The following is a 20,223-nucleotide window of genomic DNA, read 5'->3' as shown; positions in this document are numbered from 1 at the left end:
TGCCCCGCTGAGTTACTCCAGCCGTGGGTTTGGTGTTCGTAACCTGTGAACAGGGGAGTAACTAGCATGGAACTCAGTCATAGGATGGCTGTTCTACAGGGTACCAAATGCGGGAATTTGGAGCCTGGGAGAATTTTTAAGGATCTTAAAGTTTCACCTGGTTCTAAAATGGAGGTATTAGTTAGGAGAGTTTGGGCTAACCTAGAATTTTATTTTCTGGAATGCCAGGATTCAAGGGAAGACCCAATAGAAGTATACAAAATTATAGGAGCATATGTCTGAATGTCCTTTTCCCTCCCAGGATGGAAATGTCAAAGACTAGAGGGCACAGCTTTGAAGGGGAGAGGCACCAAGTTTAAAAGTGATGTGCAGGGCAAGACTTTTACCATAAGTAAAAATAGATACAATTGTGAGACCTCGGTGAAATAAATCAAAGTCTATTAGAAATAAAGGAGGAGATTGCAGAGGCTTTGATTTTTATTCCTCCCTTGCTAGGGGGGTTGATGCCAAGATTGGAGGACCACTTGTGTTGTTATGGAAGAAGCAATAAAACAGTAATTTCAGGCCTGTTAGTTTAATTTCTTTTCAGGGCGTGTTAAATAAGGAGAATACATTCTATCGAGCAATGTTAACTATTGGTTTAGTTTAGAGACATAGTGTGTAAACAGGCCCTTCGGCCCACAGAGTCCTCGCCGACCAGCGATCCCCCACACACGTGAGGGATAAATTTTACATTTACACCGAACCAATTAACCTACAAACCTGCACGTCTTTGGAGTGTGGGAGGAAACCAAAAACCCACGCAGGTCACGGGAGAAACTCACGTTTCCTCGTCACTGTTCTAAATGGCTTACTCCTTTAAGAATAAGGAGTAAGCCATTTAGAACGGAGACGAGGAAACACGTTTTCTCACAGAGAGTGGTGAGTCTGTGGAATTCTCTGCCTCAGAGGGCGGTGGAGGCAGGTTCTCTGGATGCTTTCAAGAGAGAGCTAGATAGGGCTCTTAAAAATAGCAGAGTCAGGGGATATGAGGAGAAGGCAGGAACGGGGTACTGATTGGGGATGATCAGCCATGATCACATTGAATGGCGGTGCTGGCTCGAAGAGCCAAATGGCCTACTCCTGCACCTATTGTCTATTGTCTATTGAGAACGTGCAAACTCCGTACAGACAGCACCGGTAGTCAGGATCGAACCTGGGTCTCCGGCGCTGTAAAGTGGCAACTCTACCGCTGCGCCACCGTGCCGCCCAAACACTTAAGTTTAGCCCAATCTCTACACTGAACTAAATGAGTTGGAAAGGCACACATTAATCAGGGATAGTGGGCAAGGATGCGAGGGAAAATTATGCCAGAGCAACTCGATTAAAATCTTTCAAGAGATAACGAGGAGGTCAAGGATGTTTGAAAAATCCAATGCAATTGATGTCGTCTACATGAATTTTCACAAGCTCGTGACAAGATTTCATATGGCAGGCTGGCAAAATATATCCCTCACAAGTGGATCAAAAATAAAAATCACAGGCATAAATTTCAAAGGGACGCATAGAAGGATTGGAGAGATGAAGAAAATATTTTCTTGACCCACTGGACTAGAAAGAGCAGTAGAGGCTGATACCTCGATCACATCTAACTGTGGACTTCAAGTGTAGAGGTGTGACCTGCAGGGCAGTGGATTTAATGCTAGAAGGCGAGATGAGATCAGATCGCTCATTCTGGAAGAAAATCACAAAGCCTTCATCTGTGTCCATAACCTATAACAATAGCAATGCGCTTCAGGCAATTGATGTAATGTAGCTGAAGATAAGACACACAATGCTGGAGTAACTCAGTCAGTCAGGCAGCATCTCTGGAGATAGGGAATAGGTGACTTTTCGGAACGAGACCCATCTTCAGACTCGGATGTCTTGTAGCCCTTCGATATCAACAATTACTACTTCCTCTGGCCTTCATTTCAAAAAAGCCCCAGAATAAACCAATTACCCTAAAGCCATTCTCTCGTTCATTCAATGAATCATTAACAGGGCCAAAACTTATTGACCATCCCAGATTTTGTTTTGTTTGAGAGATTGGAGAATAGTTCTTCAAATAAATGTACTACTAGCACGGTTTAGTGGGAAGTTTAGTTTAGTTTAGTTTAGTTTAGTTTAGTTCAAGTTTCAAGATTCAAGATTCAAGAGAGTTTATTGTTATGTGTCCCTGATAGGACAATGAAATTCTTGCTTTGCTTCAGCACAACAGAACATAGTAGGCATTGACTACAAAACAGATCAGTGTGTCCATATACCATTATATAAATATATACACACATGAATAAATAAACTGATAAAGAACAAATAACAGATAGTAGGGCTATTAATGTTCAGAGTTTTGTCCGAGCCAAGTTTAATAGCCTGATGGCTGTGGGGAAGTAGCTATTCCTGAAGTTTAGAGATACAGCGCGGAAACAGGCCCTTCGGCCCGCCGGGTCCGCGCCGACCAGCGATCCCCGTACATTAACACTATCCTACACCCACTGGGGACAATATTTTACATTTATACCAAGCCAATTAACCTACAAACCTGTACATCTTTGGAGTGTGGGAAGAAACCTAAGATCTCGGAGAAAACCCCACACAGGCCACAGGGAGAACGTACAAACTCCGCACAAACAGTGGGATGGCGCTAGTGTACGGGTGATCGCTGGTCGGCACGGACTCGGTGGGCCGAAGGGCCTGTTTCCGTATTGCATCTCTAAAGGCTGCTTTGAGAGTTTACTCTAATGAAAGCAGATTTAACTTCTGCTGATGTGGGAAGCACATTGGAAGAAATGTTATTTGCCTACTCAAAATAGGTATAATATGCATTGAGCTCATTCGGTAATGTTGCTGCCAAACACTGTTCCCGAATTCAGCTTGTAGCCCATGATAGTGTGTAGGCTCTGCCACAGTTGCCTGGTTGGTTGAATTGATTAGATTGAGCCTCTAGCTTGTTATGGATTTCTCTCGTGGCATCACACGATAACCTCGCTGAGATCATTCTTGGCCTTCATGCACAGTAGAGAATCATTCGCCTTGAAAGCCTCGGACCTGCTCTTTGGCAGGGAGTCCATCTCCCTGTTCGGCCAGAGGGTTGGGTTAGGATAGGCTCCAGTTGGTGGAACACAGTCAGCAGTACCGAATACGTCACGGTGGCGCAGCGGTAGAGTTGCTGCCTTGCAGCGCCAGAGATTCCGATTCAATCCTGACCACGGGTGCTGTCTGTGCAGAGTTTGTACGTTCTCCCCGGGTTTTCTCCGGGTGCTCCGGTTTCCTCCCACTCTCCAAAGATGTGCAGGTTTTTGTAAGTTTTTAAGAAGGAACTGCAGATGCTGGAAAATCGAAGGTACACAAAAATGCTGGAGAAACTCAGAGGGTGCAGCAGCATCTATGGAGTGAAGGAAATAGGCAACGTTTGGGCCCGAAACGTTGCCTATTTCCTTCGCTCCATAGATGCTGCTGCACCCGCTGAGTTTCTCCAGCATTTTTGATTACCTCAGGTTTTGTAAGTTAAGTGACTTGGGTAAAAATTGTAACTTGCCCCTAGTGTGTAGGATAGTATTAGTGTACGAGGTGATTGCTGGTCGGCACGGACTTTGGTGGGCCAAATGGCCTGTTTCCGCGCTGTACCTGTACTTTCGCAGTTTCGTTCCCAAGCGAGAAAAAGGAGGGTGATATCCTGAAAATGCAGCTACATTTGAATTCAGTTTACATTACTGAAAACAATAATTTGTACATCTGGAACTTTGGCACCATCCCACTGCAGACTGCCAAAGTGCAGCTTACAGGGACTAAAGAGAAGCAAGTTCCACAGAAGAGAGATTTGTGAAGAAAATGTTCACATTTTCAAACACAGGCAAATTGACTGTTTAAGAAGGAACTGCAGATGCTGGAAAATCGAAGGTACACAAAAAAAAACTGGAGAAACTCAGCGGGTGCAGCAGCATCTATGGAGCGAAGGAAATAGGCAATTTTTCGGGCCGAAACCCTTCTTTAGAAGAAGAAGTCTGATGAAGGGTTTTGGCCCGAAACGTTGCCTATTTCATTCGCTCCATAGATGCTGCTGCACCCGCTGAGTTTCTCCAGCTTTTTTGTCTACTTGCAGGCAAATTGACAATTTGCGATGCAATTGACTCGCAGTTGAGGGCAGGGGATTGATGCCAGGGACGGCAGACACTGTGGCAGTAATGTGTTCAGAAACCAACGCACCCAAATGATTGCTGAATTTAGTTTAGTTTAGAGATACAGCGCGGAAACAGGCCCTTCAGCCCACCCAGCGATCCCCGCACACTAACACTACCCTACACACACTCGGGACAATTTACAATTTAAAAATTTTGCCAAACCAATCAGCTGTACGTCTTTGGAGTGTGGGAGGAAACCAGAGCACCCAGTGAAAACCCACAGAGGTCTGGGGGAGAACGCACAAACTCCGTACAGACAGAACCCGTAGTCAGGATCGAACCCGGGTCTCTGGCGCTGTCAGGCAGAAACTCCACTGCTGCGCCACCGTGCCGCTCCATGTACAGTTGTTGCTGGATTAACACAGATGTCACACTGTGTCACATGACCTCATTATTTTTGCTGCCATTTTTTCTCTTATGCAATATACTAACCAGCAAGTCCAGTTAGATGTTTACCATCTGCAAGAGAAAATTACAGTCCCTAACTTCTGCACAGTGTATACTTCTGTACAGTGTGCACAAAATTACAGTGTAATTACAAGAGAAAAGTGCTTGAAAACACAAGTCAGTAGTGAATGGTATCGTCTTTGCACCAGGCTTAATATAAGTCATCTTCACATCTAACAAACTACACAATCAGGTTTGTGTCTAAGATTAACCAGGAGTATAACAAATACATGCATCTAACAAACCCTCTCCACTCTACAAGAATGTAGTTTTGCAGTTTTTGTCAGATTCAACTGATCTCTGAAGACATTCACGGTTTCAGTTTGGTTCACTGTCACGTGTACCGAGGCCCAGCGAAAAGCTTTTGTTTAGGGAAAGGAAAAGACAGTAAAGTCTAATCAAAGGTGGTCCGAGGATCACCAATAAGGTAGATACCAATAGACAATAGACAATAGGTTCAGGAGTAGGCCATTCGGCCCTTCGAGCCAGCACCGCCATTCAATGTGACCATGGCTGATCATCCCCAATCAGTACCCCGTTCCTGCCTTCTCCCCATATCCCGACTCCGCTATTTTTAAGAGCCCCATCTAGCTCTCTCTTGAAAGCATCCAGAGAACCTGCCTCCACCGCCCTCTGAGGCAGAGAATTCCACAGACTCACCACTCTCTGTGAGAAAAAGTGTTTCCTCGTCTCCGTTCTAAATGGCTTACTCCTTATTCTTAAACTGTGGCCCCTGGTTCTGGACTCGCCCAACATCGGGGACATGTTTCCTGCCTCTAGCGTGTCCAAACCCTTAACAATCTTATATGTTTCAATGAGATCCCCTCTCAACCTTCTAGTGTACAAGCCCAGCTGCTCCATTCTCTCAGCATATGACAGTCCCGCCATCCCGGGAATTAACCTTGTAAACCTACGCTGCACTCCCTCAATAGCAAGAATGTCCTTCCTCAAATTAGGGGACCAAAACTGCACACAATACTCCAGGACTACTCTCTAGTTGGTGATAGGATGGTTCGGTTGCCTGATGACAGCTGGGAAGAAACTGTCCCTGAATCTGGAGGTGAGCGTTTTCACACCTATACCTTTTACCTGATGGGAGCGGGGAGATATTAAATAGATATTATTTATTTCATCTGTGTGAATGAAAGAGATATGCAAGAAGGAAAGTAACAATTGTAGAAATGTAGAAGAGTGTTGAAACAAAGAACTGCAGATGCTGGTTTATTCCAAAGGTAGACACAAGGTCCTGGAGTAACTCAGTGGGTCAGGCAGCATCTCTGGAGAAAAAAGGATTGGTGACGTTTCGGACCGGGACCCTTCCCATTTATTATTTTTCATTTTAGTTTAGTTCGTCACGTGTACAGTGAAAAGCTTACGTTGCGTGCTCTACTCTAAGCCCTTGTCCCACTTAGGAAACCTGAACGGAAACCTCTGGAGACTTTGTGCCCCACCCAAGGTTTCCGTGCGGTTCCCGGGTTTATTGTCAGTCACCCTACCTGCAACCTCTGGCAACCGCATGGAAACCTTGGGTGCGGTCCCCTAATTTGCAGGTTAATTGGCTTGGTGTATGTGTAAATTGTCCCTAGTGTGTGTAGGACAGTGTTAAATTTGCGGGGATCGCTGGTCGGCACGTACTCGGTGGGCCGAATGGCCTGTTTCTGCGCTGTATCTCTAAAACGAAAGAAAACTAATAGTTGAAAAAAAATGGCATAAACTTGTAGAACTTGCACAAGGGCTAGATGGGGCTCTTAAAGATAGCGGAGTCAGGGGATATGGGGAGAAGGCAGGAACAGGGTACTGATTGGGGATGATCAGCCATGATCACATTGAATGACGGTGCTGGCTCGAAGGGCCGAATGGCCTACTCCTGCACCTATTGTCTATTGTCTAAGACAGGCAATAAGCACTCCACAAGCACTGTAACCCCAATACATTTGTTCCATTTAAGAATTAATTTCAAAAAAGGTACAAAAAAAGTTGGTAAAGTTAATAAATCCCACTGTAATCTGGCCTATGAACTGTATTTTAGTTTTGTTCAACTAAGATTGGAACTACCTCCAGCTTCAGGAGAACGTTTCTTCCCAGCTGTTATCAATCAACTGAATGGTCCTCATCAGCTAGTGTGTGATTCTGACCTCTCATCCAGCTCATTGGAAACATCTGAACTATCTTTAATTGGACTTTATTGAACTTCAATGTTATACCTTTCACAGAGTGCTGCACCCTTTATCTGTGATTGTAATAGAAACAGAGAAAATAGGTGCAGGAGTAAGCCATTCGGCCCTTCGAGCCAGCCATTCAATATGATCTTGGCTCATCATCCAAAATCAGTACCCCGTTCCTGCTTCTTCCCCCATATATTTTTATTCCGTTAGCCCTAAGAGCTAAATCTAGCTCTCTCTTGAAATCATGTGTGGTCTTTTCTTTGACTAGATAGCATGCAAAAAAAAGTTTTTCACTGTACATCGGTTCATGTGTAAAAAATAACAAAATTAAACCTCCTTTGTACCCTCTCCTAACCTAACCTGCCACATGTTTTCTGTAATGGGGTGACCAGAACAGAACACATTTCACTCAATGAGGCCTAATCAAAGTACTACAGAGCTGCATCAGAGATACAGCGTAGAAACAGGCCCCACCAAGTCCACATCAACCACCAATCACTCATACATCAGATCTATCTTACACACCAGGGACAATTTACAGAAGCCAATTAACTTACAAACCTGCACGTCTTTGGAGTGTGGGAGGAAACTGGAGCACCCGGAGAAAACCTTAGCTGAACTAAACTACAAAACTATCAAATCTTATTGTCATCTGGCCCATGAAATATATGCCACAATTTTCTGTGCTTCACCACCCTAATACAGACAATCTATTTCTAAGATCATCCTCGTTATGTAATTCCACGTTCAAACAACCATCTAATATTCTTAAAACAAATTACAGATTTCATTTCAACAGAATCCCAATTATCGCCATGTGATTTTTTCCTAATTTTTCCTTTAATCATTTTTGTCCTTGTCTCTGCTTTGTAAATTATCATAAGGTGGAAGCAATGATAAGTTGTATTATGACCCTTCACAATGCTGTCACTATGCATATTTCCCAGCTCAACGCCAATTAAATAATCCAGTCGCCAAGAGAACCATGTACAAGTTCTCCTGTCAAAGTTTTCACAAGTGATAGAAACATAGAAAATAGGTGCAGGAGTAGGCCATTCGGCCCTTCGAGCCTGCACCACCATTCAATATGATCATGGCTGATCATCCAACTCAGTATCCTGTACCTGCCTTCTCTCCATACCCCCTGATACCTTTAGCCACAAGGGCCACATCTAACTCCCTCTTAAATATACTTAAATATAGCCAATGAACTGGCCTCAACTACCTTCTGTGGCAGAGAATTCCACAGATTCACCACTCTCTGTGTGAAAAATGTTTTTCTCATCTCGGTCCTAAAAGATTTCCCCCTTATCCTTAAACTGTGACCCCTTGTTCTGGACTTCCCCAACATCGGGAACAATCTTCCTGCATCTAGCCTGTCCAACCCCTTAAGAATTTTGTACATTTCTATAAGATCCCCCCTCAATCTTCTAAATTCTAGCGAGTACAAGCCGAGTCTATCCAGTGGAGTAGGAGTAGAATTTAGGTCATTCGGCCCATCAAGTCTACTCCGCCATCCAATCAGTGCTGATCTATCTATCTCTCCCTCCCAACCCCATTCTCCTGCCTTCTCCCCATAACCCCTGACACCCACTACAATCAAAAATCTACATATCTTTTTATGTGCATAACTTTTACATATCTTTCATTCATTTGTTCTATATTTCTCTACATCATCGTCTAGATCTCTCGTTTCCCTTTCCCGCGACATTCAGTCCTAAGGAGGCTCTCGACCCAAAACATCACACATTCCTTCTCTCCAGAGATGATGCCTGTCCCGGTGAGTTACTCCAGCATTTTGTGTCTATCTTCGATTTAAACCAGCTTCTGCAGTTTCTTCCCACACTCTTATTTTTGGCAATGGGTTACAGGTGAGTTTGGATTTTGTTGCCCTAATCAAGAATCTGTCAAACCCCGTCTTAAAAATACCGATTGACTTGGCCCCCACACAGCCTTCTGTGGCAATGAATTCCACAGATTCACCACGCTTAACTCCTTTCTAAAAGAACGTCCTTTAATTCTGAGGCTATGACCTCTCGTCCTAGGCTCTCCCACTAGTGGAAACATCCTCTCCACATCCACTCTATCCAAGCCTTTCACTATTATGTCAGTTTCAATGAGGTCCGCCCTCATTCTTCTAAACTCCAGCGAGTACAGGCCCAGTGCTCATCATATGTTAACCTTCTCATTCCTGGGATCATTCTTGTAAACCTCCTCTGGACCCTCTCCAGAGCCAGCACATCCTTCCTCAGATATTGCTCACAATATTCAGACGCCATTTTCAGGCCAGGACTCTTCTTCAGACTGAATATAGTGAGCAGGAAACTGCAAAAGAGGTGGGGCAGGGACTAAGCCCAGCAAGTGATAGCTGGATACATGCAAGCGGGTATAATTGGCAGAGTATCTGGAAAAGACTGGAGGTGGAAAGGAGACAAAATGATGGTCAAAGCAGGTAAAGGATGAGTGAATTGTAGAACAGGCAGGAGTATTATGGATGGAACAAGCCAGGGGAGGGGAGGGGATATTTCATCATCTTATCTTTTAAGACCCTTCAGTTTTTCCAGTTCTTTTCACGATAGCCTCTTTTGGAATAAGATAATAATAAGATGAGAAACAATGGTGGCGCAGTGGTAGGGCTACTGCCTTACAACACCAGAGACCCGGGTTCAATCCTGACTGCGGGTGCTGTCTGTATGGAGTTTGTACATTCACCCCGTGACCTGCATGGGGTTTTCTCCGAGATCTTCGGTTACCTCCCACATTCCAAAGACATGTGGGTTTGTAGGCTAATTAGCTTGGTATAAATGTATAAATGTGAAATAGTTCCTAGTGTGTGTAGGGTAGTGTTAATGTGCAGGGATCGCTGGTCGGTGTGGATTCAGTGGGCTAAATAAACTAAACTAAAGAAAATAGACTTATCTAGTTTTGAATAAGGCAAACCTTTGGGGCAAGATTACAACTGGATATTTCATTTGGGGAATATTTGATGCTATTCCTATGTATCAGAAATGGATAAAGGGGGGGGGGGGGGGGGAATAATACTCTGGTACTGATCTACACTTCCTCAGTGTTGAAACAACATTTTGACTTGTGATGGAATGAATCTTATATTCACTATAGTTGGTGCCTATAGAAATATTCCACATTTTAATATGACAAAACTGATTCATAGTCGATCCCCTTGTTACCTTTCCAAAAATTGATCCAATAAATATTTTATGCCATGTTTTCATGATGAGTATCGAACATTTGGTTAATAATGTAAAAATAATTTGAATAACTGTGTCTGAAAATGGTGCAGGATCAAGACTGCAAACAAGAGGTAGAGACACAAAGCTGGAGTAACTCAGCGGGTGAGGCAGCATCACTGGAGAGAAGGAATGGGTGACGTTTCTGGCGGAGACCCTTCTTCAGACTGATCAAAGATTCAGACTGATGTAAACAAGAGGTCTCCGTCTTTAGGGTCCGTCGTTAGTGGCGCAGCGGTAGAGTTGCCGCCTTACAGCGCCAGGGACCCGGGTTCGATCCTATCTGTGGGTGCTGTCTGTACAGAATTTGAACGTTCTCCTCGTGGCCTGCATGGGTGCTCCGGTTTCCTCTCTCGCTCCAAAGACAGGCGCGTTTGTCATTTAATTGGCTTCAGTAAAATTGGAAATTGTGTGAGGGATAGTGTTAGTGTGCGGGGATTGCTGGTCAGCGTGGGTCGATAAAATCCCCTCTCAATTCCAGTGAATACAAGCCCAGTCGACCCATTCTTTCATCATGTGTCTGTCCCGCCATCCCGGGAATTAACCTGGTGATCCTACGCTGTACTCCCTCAATAGCAAGAATGTCCTTCCTCAAATTAGGAGACCAAAACTGCACACAATACTCCAGGTACTCCAGACTCGCTGGGCCCAAGAGTCTGTTTCCATGCTGTATCTCTTAAACTAAACTAATCTTCTGAGAAGGTTGGAGATTCTGGAGAGCAGAACCTGATTGATAGAGGCAGACCTGGTTAATTCAATTGTTTTTCCAAACGATTTTATGCAAGCCAACCTTTGCTCAAATCGTCTCATATCCATTTCAGAACCATAACTGCGCGGACCTTTTGCAATTTAGAGCAATTGTACATGTTTAAATTGAATGTATCAAACAAATTGATAACATTTAATCAGAATGGCTCAGTTGGCATAGTGCTAGCTTCAGTTAGATTGCAAAACTGACGCTATCCTCATAGAATCTGAAATAGCTTTCTGAGCATCATGCAACAGATGATGTGAATTGACAAAGGACCTGAAGGTATACGGAATATGCATATGTATTCTACCAGCAATGTATCTGTTTGCATTCCCTCTCCTGTACTTTACAATGTATGTTCCCTTCAATCAAATGCAGGGGAAATAAATAACCTTTACACATGTAGGAATGGGGAATGCAGAGAGGAGGCAAATGTCTGATTGCAGACATAAAAAGCTGGAGTAACTCAGCGGGACAGGCAGCATCTCTGGAGAGAAGGAATGGGTCACGTTTCGGGCCGAGACCCTTCTGACCCTTCTGACCTGAAGAAGGGTCTCGACCCAAAACGTCACCCATTCCTTCTCTCCAGAGATGCTGCCTGTCACGCTGAGTTACTCCAGCTTTTTGCGTCTATCTTCAGTTTAGACCGGCATCTGCAGTTCCTTCCTACACAAATGACTGATTGAGGTGAGTGCACTTTTAAACGTTGATTCAGTGAATTAATTCACCACCTGCTTCAATGACGAGCAAGAACTGGGTCCAACTCAATGCAAAGTTCTTTTGCAACAGAGCAATCTAGATGTGGGGACAGAGGTAGATAACAGTCAGTGCAGGAAGGAACTGCAGATGCTGGTTTACACCGAAGATAGACACAAAATACCGGAGTCTTCTTCTTGCGTATGGCGTGCACAGCCTAAAGTTGCAGGACAACTTGTTCTATTTGATCTTATTTGATTGTGCACTCCAGGTTGATTGCATTCGTCGAAACAGGGCAGACCACGTGAAGGTTGCAATCTCCCACCCTGGATGTAAAAATACTGGAGTAAGTCAGCGGGACAGGCAGCATCTCTGGAGAAAAAGAGTGGGCGACGTTACGGTCTAGACCTGAAGCGTCGCATATTCCTTCTCTCCGGAGATGCCGCCTGACCCCATGAGTCACTCCAGCGTTTTGCGTCTAACTTCGGTAGAAAGCGGAGGCCTGTCATGAGAGGCAGCCTGCTCGAGATTTATCATCGCTCACCCTCTGTCTTTGGAGGAATCGGTTCTCACTCTGTTTACCATAATCAATTGAATTTGTGTTTTGCTCCCTGTTTGAAAGATGATGTATTTGCCAAATGAGTTTTTCATTCTTACGACAGCAAAAAAAAAATCGGATTACGTTTCAAGCACTGTGGAGTAACATGCTTTATCCTGTCAACTAAAACCACCAATTATATCATCACCAAACAAAGCATTTTCGAAGAGCGCAAGAGACCGCACAAATGCCTGCTCTGAAGGTGATTTGTTTTTCTTCACTTTCAACTCTGAGTCACAGGGCTGTGGTTTCGAATGTCTTACCCCAGGGAGAGGGGGATGCAATCTGACAGCCTCCTGCAGCTCGCCAGACACAAGTGCTGTATTGACAGGAATGCTATCTTTTTCAGAGGCTTTGTTAAAACAGCACCAACTCGGTCCCTCAACGAGCTGTAAAAGGTCCCCTGACAATATTCAGGCAGGCTCCCAGCAAACAATGAAGCATTTAAAAAAAAACATCCCAAGGTATTATCACTCAAGATGTGTGGCTTTGGGAGATATTACCGCAAATGATCATAGTGAACAACTTTCAGGAGCATCATAAAAGGTGGAAGTGAGACCACACCTGGAGTATTGTGTGTAGTTTAGGTCTCCAACTCAATGCAACAGAGCAATCTAGATGTGGGGACAAATTCCACCGACCTTGGTTGTGTGGCAATTAAATTATATCTAAATTATATCTATCTATCTATCCAAATTTGAGGAAGGACATTCATGCTATTGAAGGAGTGCAGCGTAGGTTAACCAGGTTAATTCCCGGGATGGCGGGACTGTCATATGTTGATAGAATGGAGCGGCTGGGCTTGTATACTCTGGAATTTAGACAGATGAGAGGGAATCTTATTGGAACGTATAAGATTATTAAGGGATTGGACACGCCAGAGGCAGGAAACATGTTCCCGATGTTGGGGGAGTCCAGAACCAGGGGCCACAGTTTAAGATTTTAGAACGGAGATGAGGAAAAAAATGTTCACCCAGCAAGTTGTGAATCTGTGGAATTTTCTGCCTCAGAAGGCAGTGGAGGCCAATTCTCTGGATGCTTTCAAGAGAGAGGGTTCGATAGAGCTCTTAAAGATAGCAGAGTCAGGGGATATAGGTAGAAGGCAGGAACAGGGTGCTGATTGTGGATGATCAGCCATGATCATATTGAATGGCGATGCTGGCTCGAAGGGCCGAATGGTCTACTCCTGCACCTATTGTCGATTGTCTATTGTCTATCGTCTAAGACTGGTTCATAAGTGATCGGAACAGAATGATGCCATTCAGCCCATCAAGTCTACGGGTGTCAGAGGTTACGGGGAGAAGGCAGGAGAATGGGGTTAGGAGCCATGTTTGAATGGCGGAGTAGACATAGGTCATAAGGTCATAATCATAAGGTTTAATCAATAATATTTTATTATTAATGTTTAATGTTTTATATGTCATTCCTAGCTGTCACTGTATGTCATGCTGTCACTTGCGGGCGGAGCACCAAGGCAAATTCCTTGTATGTGAATACTTGGCCAATAAACTTATTCATTCATTCATTCATTCATAAGTGATACAATGAGAATTAAGCCATGCAGCCCATCAAGTCTACTCCGCCATTCAATCATGCCTGATCTATCTCTCCCTCCTAACCCCATTCTCCTGCCTTCTCCCCATAACCCCTGACACCCGCACTAATCAAGAATCTATCCACCTCTGCCTTAAATTATTTCCATTGACTTGGCCTCCACAGCCATCTGTGACAATGAGTTCCACAACGGCAATGGTCGAAGAGGAACGAGAGTTAGAGGAAGGAGCAGCAGGAGGGTTTGAAGGATAATTTGAAGAAGCCACAACTGGAGATGGTGGAGAACTAGAGGAGGCAAGATTGGAGAAGCACAGATGACTCCCAGGGCTAAGATTGACACAACATTCTGGAGTAACTCAGCGGGTCAAGCAGCATCTCTGGAGACGTTTCGGGTCGAGACCCTTCTTCAGACTGAGTCGGTGGAGAGGGATACGGGAGATAAAGAAGAAGCATAGGACAAGTGAATGAAAGATATGGAAAAATCATCGATGACCAAGGAAAGGAGGAGCCCACAATGGTCCATTGTTGGCTGTGGTGAAGGTGACAACGAAACTCGGCAATGAAACTCAGCAGGACGACAGTGAAACTAGCACGATGACTAGGGTGGGAGAGGGACGGAGAGAGAGGGGATGCAAGGATTACTTGAAGTTAGAGAAATCAATGACCATACCACTGGGCTGCAGAGCTGGGAGATGTTAGGAACAAGAAAGGGAGAGAGTTGGGGGTAAATCAATTGGCACCTTCAAAACAGAGGATGAGAGTTTTAAAAATAAAGCTATTTTTTCATTGCACAGGCAGCAGAGTTTAAAACATGGCAGAAGTACGTTTCAAAGTCAAGTCCAGAGGGAGCAAGGGCAGTGTTATTCAGCAGCACGGCGTGAAGACAGGGATTAGTACAGGTAAGAGGCAGCCTTGGAAATGGAGGCACACATGACCCAGAACTCACCCCGCACTTATATGTGACACCAAGTTTGCCATCGGTCTGGTTCAGTTAGAGTTATAGAGTGTGGAAACAGGCTCTTCGGCCCAACTTGCCACAGGAGGCTGTGGAAGCCAAATCAATGGATATTTTTTAATGCAGAGATAAATAGATTCTTGATTAATATGGATGCCAGGAGTTTGGGGGAGAAGGCAGGAGAATGGGGGTTAGGATGGAGAGATAGATCAGCTATGATTGATCGAAGGAGTAGACTTGATGGGCCGAATTACTTAATTCTGCTCCTATTACTTATGAACTTATGAAGTTATGACCCTCAAGTGTAGTCTTTCCGCTGTCTGGTTCGCACGCTAGAAAAAACCTTTTCACTCTGCCTCATGTCATGCGTCAATAATAAACTGAACTAAACATATCTGGACTTTCCCTCCCATCTCAGCACAGATTTGTCCGTGCACAAGTGTAATGTTCTTACGGGTTGCTTAATCTTAAAACGCGTTGGGACTGGTGGAGTCACTGCCTCGCGGCTTCAGTGACCCAAGGTTCAATCCTGACCTTGGGTGCTGTCTGCGGAGTTTGCATGTTCTCCCTGTGACTGTGGGTCTCCTCCGGGTGCTCCGGTTTCCTTTCCCATCCCAAGGGCAGGTTGGCTGGTAGGCCAATAAGCCACAGTGAATGGCCCCCTCGTGCATCGGTGAATGGCAGAGAGGTGGAAGATATGAGGGGTGTGCGGTGTGAATAAAACATGCCATCAATGTAGCGTTAGTGTAGATAGAAACATAGAAAATGGGCGCAGCAGGAGGCTATTCGGCCCTTCGAGCCAGCACCGCCATTCATTGTGATCATGGCTGATCGTCCCAAATCAATAATCCGTGCCTGCCTTCTCCTAATAGACAATAAACAATAGACTATAGGCAATAGGTGCAGGAGTTGGCCATTTGGCCTTTCAAGCCTCCACCGCCATTCACTGTGATCATGGCTGATCATCCACAATCAGTACCCTGTTCCTGCCTTCTCCCCATATCCCCTGACTCCGCTATCTTTAAGAGCTCTATCTAACTCTCTCATGAAAGCATCCAGAGAATTTGCCTCCACTGCCCTCTGAGGCAGAGAATTCCACAGATTCACAACTCTATGGGTGAAAAAGGTTTTTCCTCATCTCCGTTCTAAATGGCCTACACCTAATTCTTAAACTGTGGCTCCTGGTTCTGGACTCCCTCAACATCGGGAACATGTTTCCTGCCTCTAGCGTGTGTCCAATCCATAATGTTTCAATAAGATATCCTCTCATCCTTCTAAGTTCCAGAGTCTACAAGCCCAGCCGCTCCATTCTACCAACATATGACAGTCCCGCCATCCCGGGAATTAACCTTGTGAACCTACCCTGCACTCCCTCAATAGCAAGAATGTCCTTCCTCAATAATGACTGGAAAGCAAGCAGCAAAAGCTTTTCTCTGTACCTCCGTACACGTGACAATAAACTAAACTGAACTGAAATGAACTGGTCCACACAAACTCAATTGGCCAAAGGGCCTTTTTTCCCTCCGGTGTGACTCGATGACTATTGTGCAAAACCTGTGATGTCCACTCTTTGTAGAGGTGCTAATAAATGCTTTTGAAATACATTTTAAGAACCCACCACAATGCACCTCTTAACATTTCTATAACCATATAACCATATAACAATTACAGCACGGAAACAGGCCATCTCGGCCCTTCTAGTCCGTGCCGAACACGTATTCTCCCCTAGTCCCATATACCTGCGCTCAGACCATAACCCTCCATTCCTTTCCCGTCCATATAACTATCCAATTTATTTTTAAATGATAAAAATGAACCTGCCTCCACCACCTTCACTGGAAGCTTATTCCACACAGCCACCACTCTCTGAGTAAAGAAGTTCCCCCTCATGTTACCCCTAAACTTCTGTTCCTTAATTCTCAAGTCATGTCCCCTTGTTTGAATCTTCCCAACTCTCGGTGGGAAAAGCTTATCCACGTCAACTCTGTCTATCCCTCTCATAATTTTAAAGACCTCTATCAAGTCCCCCCTTAACCTTCTGCGCTCCAAAGAATAAAGCCCTAACTTGTTCAACCTTTCTCTGTAACTTAGTTGCTGAAACCCAGGCAACATTCTAGTAAATCTCCTCTGTACTCTCTCTATTTTGTTGACATCCTTCCTATAATTAGGCGACCAAAATTGTACCCCATACTCCAGAATTGGCCTCACCAATGCCTTGTACAATTTTAACATTACATCCCAACTTCTATACTCAATGCTCTGATTTATAAAGGCCAGCACACCAAAAGCTTTCTTTACCACCCTATCTACATGAGATTCCACTTTCAGGGAACTGTGCAGTTATTCCCAGATCCCTCTGTTCAACTGCATTCTTCAATTCCCTACCATTTACCATGTACGTCCTATTTTGATTTGATTTGTCCTGCCAAGATGTAGCACCTCACACTTATCAGCATTAAACTCCATCTGCCATCTTTCAGTCCACTCTTCCAACTGGCATAAATCTCTCTGTAGACTTTGAAAATCTACTTCATTATCCACAACCCCACCTATCTTAGTATCATCTGCATACTTACTAATCCAATTTACCACACCATCATCCAGATCATTGATGTACATGACAAACAACAGTGGACCCAACACAGATCCCTGTGGCACCCCACTAGTTTTATATCTGTGGGAGGTCGCTGCTGGCTGAAGCTGGGAGCTGTGATGTGACGGGGCTCTGGAGAAGTTAATGTTGGGCAGGGGAAGAATTGCTTGCCGTAAATCTTTGCAGTACGTGATTTTTTTACTTTCAAATTGAAAACAATGAAATAGAAGGACTGCAAATCAGCAAAGGATAACTCCAATATCACTAGTGGTATTAATCTACCATTTAATCTGAACCCCACACAGGTGTAAACAATTCTAACTCAAGGGGATAAAGTGCAAACGCTGAGAATTTGGAAATTATTCCTCTGCCATTCATCCCTTGGTGTTCCCGAGTGTGAGTGAGTGTGAGTGTGTGTCTGTGTGTGTGTGTGTGTGTGTGTTTATATGTGTGTGTGTGCGTGTGTTTATGTGTGTGAGTGAGTGTGTGAGTGTCTGTGTGTGTGTCTGTGTGTGTGTGTCTGTGTATATGTGTGTCTGTGTGTTTATGTGTGTGTGTGAGTGTGAGTGTGTGTTTATGTGTGTGTGAGTGTGTGTGTGTGTGAGTGTGTGAGTGTGTGAGTGTGAGTGTGTTTATGTGTGTGCTTATGTGTGTGTGAGTGTGTGTTCAGCCTATGTTTTTTCCCCTTTCGCCAAGCAACCACCGCGGGCTTTAGGACCGCGGAACATCCTCCATACCACCCACCCACCCGGCCGGGGAGCACTCTCTCAAGCACTGAAAGCTTCCACCAAAGTCATCACATTTCTCGCTCTGCCAGCAAGCTAAGCTCTAAACACGGCGGAGCCACTTCACTACAGCGACTGGCACCCGGCCGGTAACATCTGCAACAATGCAAATACAATGAAAGCCACGGACGTGTGTGTGTGTGTGTGTGTGTGTGTGTGTGTGTGTGTGTGTGTGTGTGTGTGTGTGTGTGTGTGTGTGTGTGTGTGTGTGTGTGTGTGTGCTCTCTCCATCTCCCTCCTATCTCATGTGACACTTTCACAAACCGCTCGCTTGCAAATCAAATCAAAAAATCGCAACTCATTCACTGAACACAAGCGGCAAACTCTCGCTCCCAGTACCACCGCCGCTTTAGAAAATGCTTGGTTGAAATATTATTAATAATAATACTGCTAATATTAATAATAATAATACGTGTTATTCCACTGGCAGTGTGCACAGGTCCCCATTCTAAGGGCATCCGAAATATTTTTTTAAAAAGTAGTTGGGAGGCGTTATATACAAGTTCACAAGTTCCAGGAGTAGAATTAGGCCATTCGGCCCATCAAGTCTACCCCAACATTCAATCTTGGCTGATCTATCTCTCGCTCTCAACCCCATTCTCCCGCCTTATCCCCACAACCCCTGACACCAGAACTAATCAATAATCTATCTATCGCTGCTTGAAATATCCACTGACTTGGCCTCCACAGGCAATGCGTTCTCTCAGCTTCACCACCCTCTGGCTAAAGGAATTCCTTCCTCGTCTCCCCTGCTGGAGGAGCGTCCTTTCTCAGATTCTGATGCTTCGACCTGAAGATGCTCCTCAAACCATCTGGCTTTTCAGGGCCAGGAGTATCTCAATATCCCCCCCTTCCCTTCCCTTCCCCTCCCCTCCCTCTCTCTCCCTCCCTCAGCACTCAGGCAAACTCACCCAGGGTGAAGTACGGCAGCTCCGTATTCTCCAGGTCATCCGCTACCGAGATCTCGCCCGGCAGGTCGTTGCGGACAAACAGGTAAAGCTTGGACTCGGCCGCCAGCGCCCCGTGGAAGCTGATGTCGTTCTCCCGCAACACGGGCAGGGTGGACACGGTGACCGTCTTCACCTTGCAACCTCCTCCTTCCTTGGAGATCTCCGCCCAGGCAACGGCAACGGTAACGGCCACAAGGCAGCACAGGATCGCTTGCAAGGCGTCTCGTACAGCCATCCCCGCCGTGGCTGCCGTCGGCGCTCGGAGCTGCTTGCTGTGTGTGTGTGTGTGTGTGTGAGATTGTGTGTGTGTGTGGTAGAGAGAGACAGAGAGAGAGGGAGTAGGGGGAGAGAGAGAGAGGGAGGGGGGAGGTGGGAAGGGTTAATGTCGGTCTATCATAGTAATAAAATAAAGAGCGAGCCAGCGAGCCCCCGGGACCGCAGCCGCCGCTGCCGCCGCCTCCTTGCCTGCACTTGTTTGCCAACGTGGAGCAGTTGACCAGGAGGTGGCGCGGATACACACACAGAGACCAGGGCACGGGGATCCGCTCCAGGTGAACCGGGCAAGGCAGGCAGCGGCGCTTAAAGCCGGACTCTCTCTCCTCCCTTTCTCCTTTTCTCCCTCCCTCCCTCCTCTCCCTCCCTCCTTCTCCCCCTCCCTCTCCCCCTCCCTCTCTCCCTCCCTCACTCCCTCCCCCTCCTTCTCTCCCTCTCTCCCACCCTAGTCCAGTACACGCCCAACCCAATATAAACCACTTTCCTCCCCTCCCTTCCCTTCTCTGCCCATCACACCATCATAAACCTCCTCCCATCGCGCCCTCCTCCCCTGTGCCCTTCATATCACAGCTCCCATCTTCATCAAACATCCCCGACCCTTATATTTTAACCTCCCCCCCGGGACCACATGCAAATTCCCAGCCCGATGTTCAGTGCATTGATTTCATTAAACTTGTTCTGCAAAACTATCGGTCGGGATTTTTTAATTTAAAAACTGCCCCCGCCCCTCCCTTCTTTTAATTTAACACGTCTGTGATTCTCGAGCGATGGAGGTTCAAATCCCGCCAGCCCCCCCAATGAAAAACCCCCCCCCCCACAAATAAACACAAAAAGCCGCAGTAACTCAGCGGGACGGGCAGCATCTCTGGAGAGAAGGAATGGGTGACGTTCTTCAGAAGCAGGGTCTCGACCCGAAACGTCACCCACTCCTTCTCTCCAGAGATGCTGCCTGTCCAGCTGAGTTACTCCAGCTTTTGGCTGGCTTTAACGTTGGCCCGTTCCCCGTTAG

The 20,223-nt window shown here is 45.6% G+C and overlaps 1 protein-coding gene across 1 annotated transcript; it reads right to left on the bottom strand.

Annotated features, from left to right (window-relative positions):
- Positions 1–2,990: 2,990 nt before the first annotated feature.
- Positions 2,991–19,569, bottom strand: LOC116970443 (astrotactin-1-like). The gene is made up of 4 exons (XM_033017087.1): positions 18,903–19,569; positions 16,591–16,597; positions 4,515–4,532; positions 2,991–3,093 (listed from the first exon to the last, which is right to left on the bottom strand). The coding sequence occupies exons 1-4, from the start codon at positions 19,174–19,176 to the stop codon at positions 2,991–2,993; spliced, it is 402 nt and encodes a 133-aa protein (XP_032872978.1). The 5' UTR covers positions 19,177–19,569.
- Between the last annotated feature and the right edge of the window lie 654 nt (positions 19,570–20,223).

This window comes from Amblyraja radiata, unplaced genomic scaffold (assembly GCF_010909765.2).
Source record: "Amblyraja radiata isolate CabotCenter1 unplaced genomic scaffold, sAmbRad1.1.pri scaffold_888_ctg1, whole genome shotgun sequence".
NCBI classification, from domain to species: Eukaryota; Metazoa; Chordata; class Chondrichthyes; order Rajiformes; family Rajidae; genus Amblyraja; species Amblyraja radiata.
Note: the sequence above shows the minus strand (reverse complement) of the source record. Positions and strands in the feature narration are given on the sequence as shown.

Coding starts and splice junctions, on each gene's coding strand:
- LOC116970443 (XM_033017087.1), bottom strand. CDS start 19,176: ATGGCTGTACGAGACGCCTTGCAAGCGATCCTGTGCTGCCTTGTGGCC.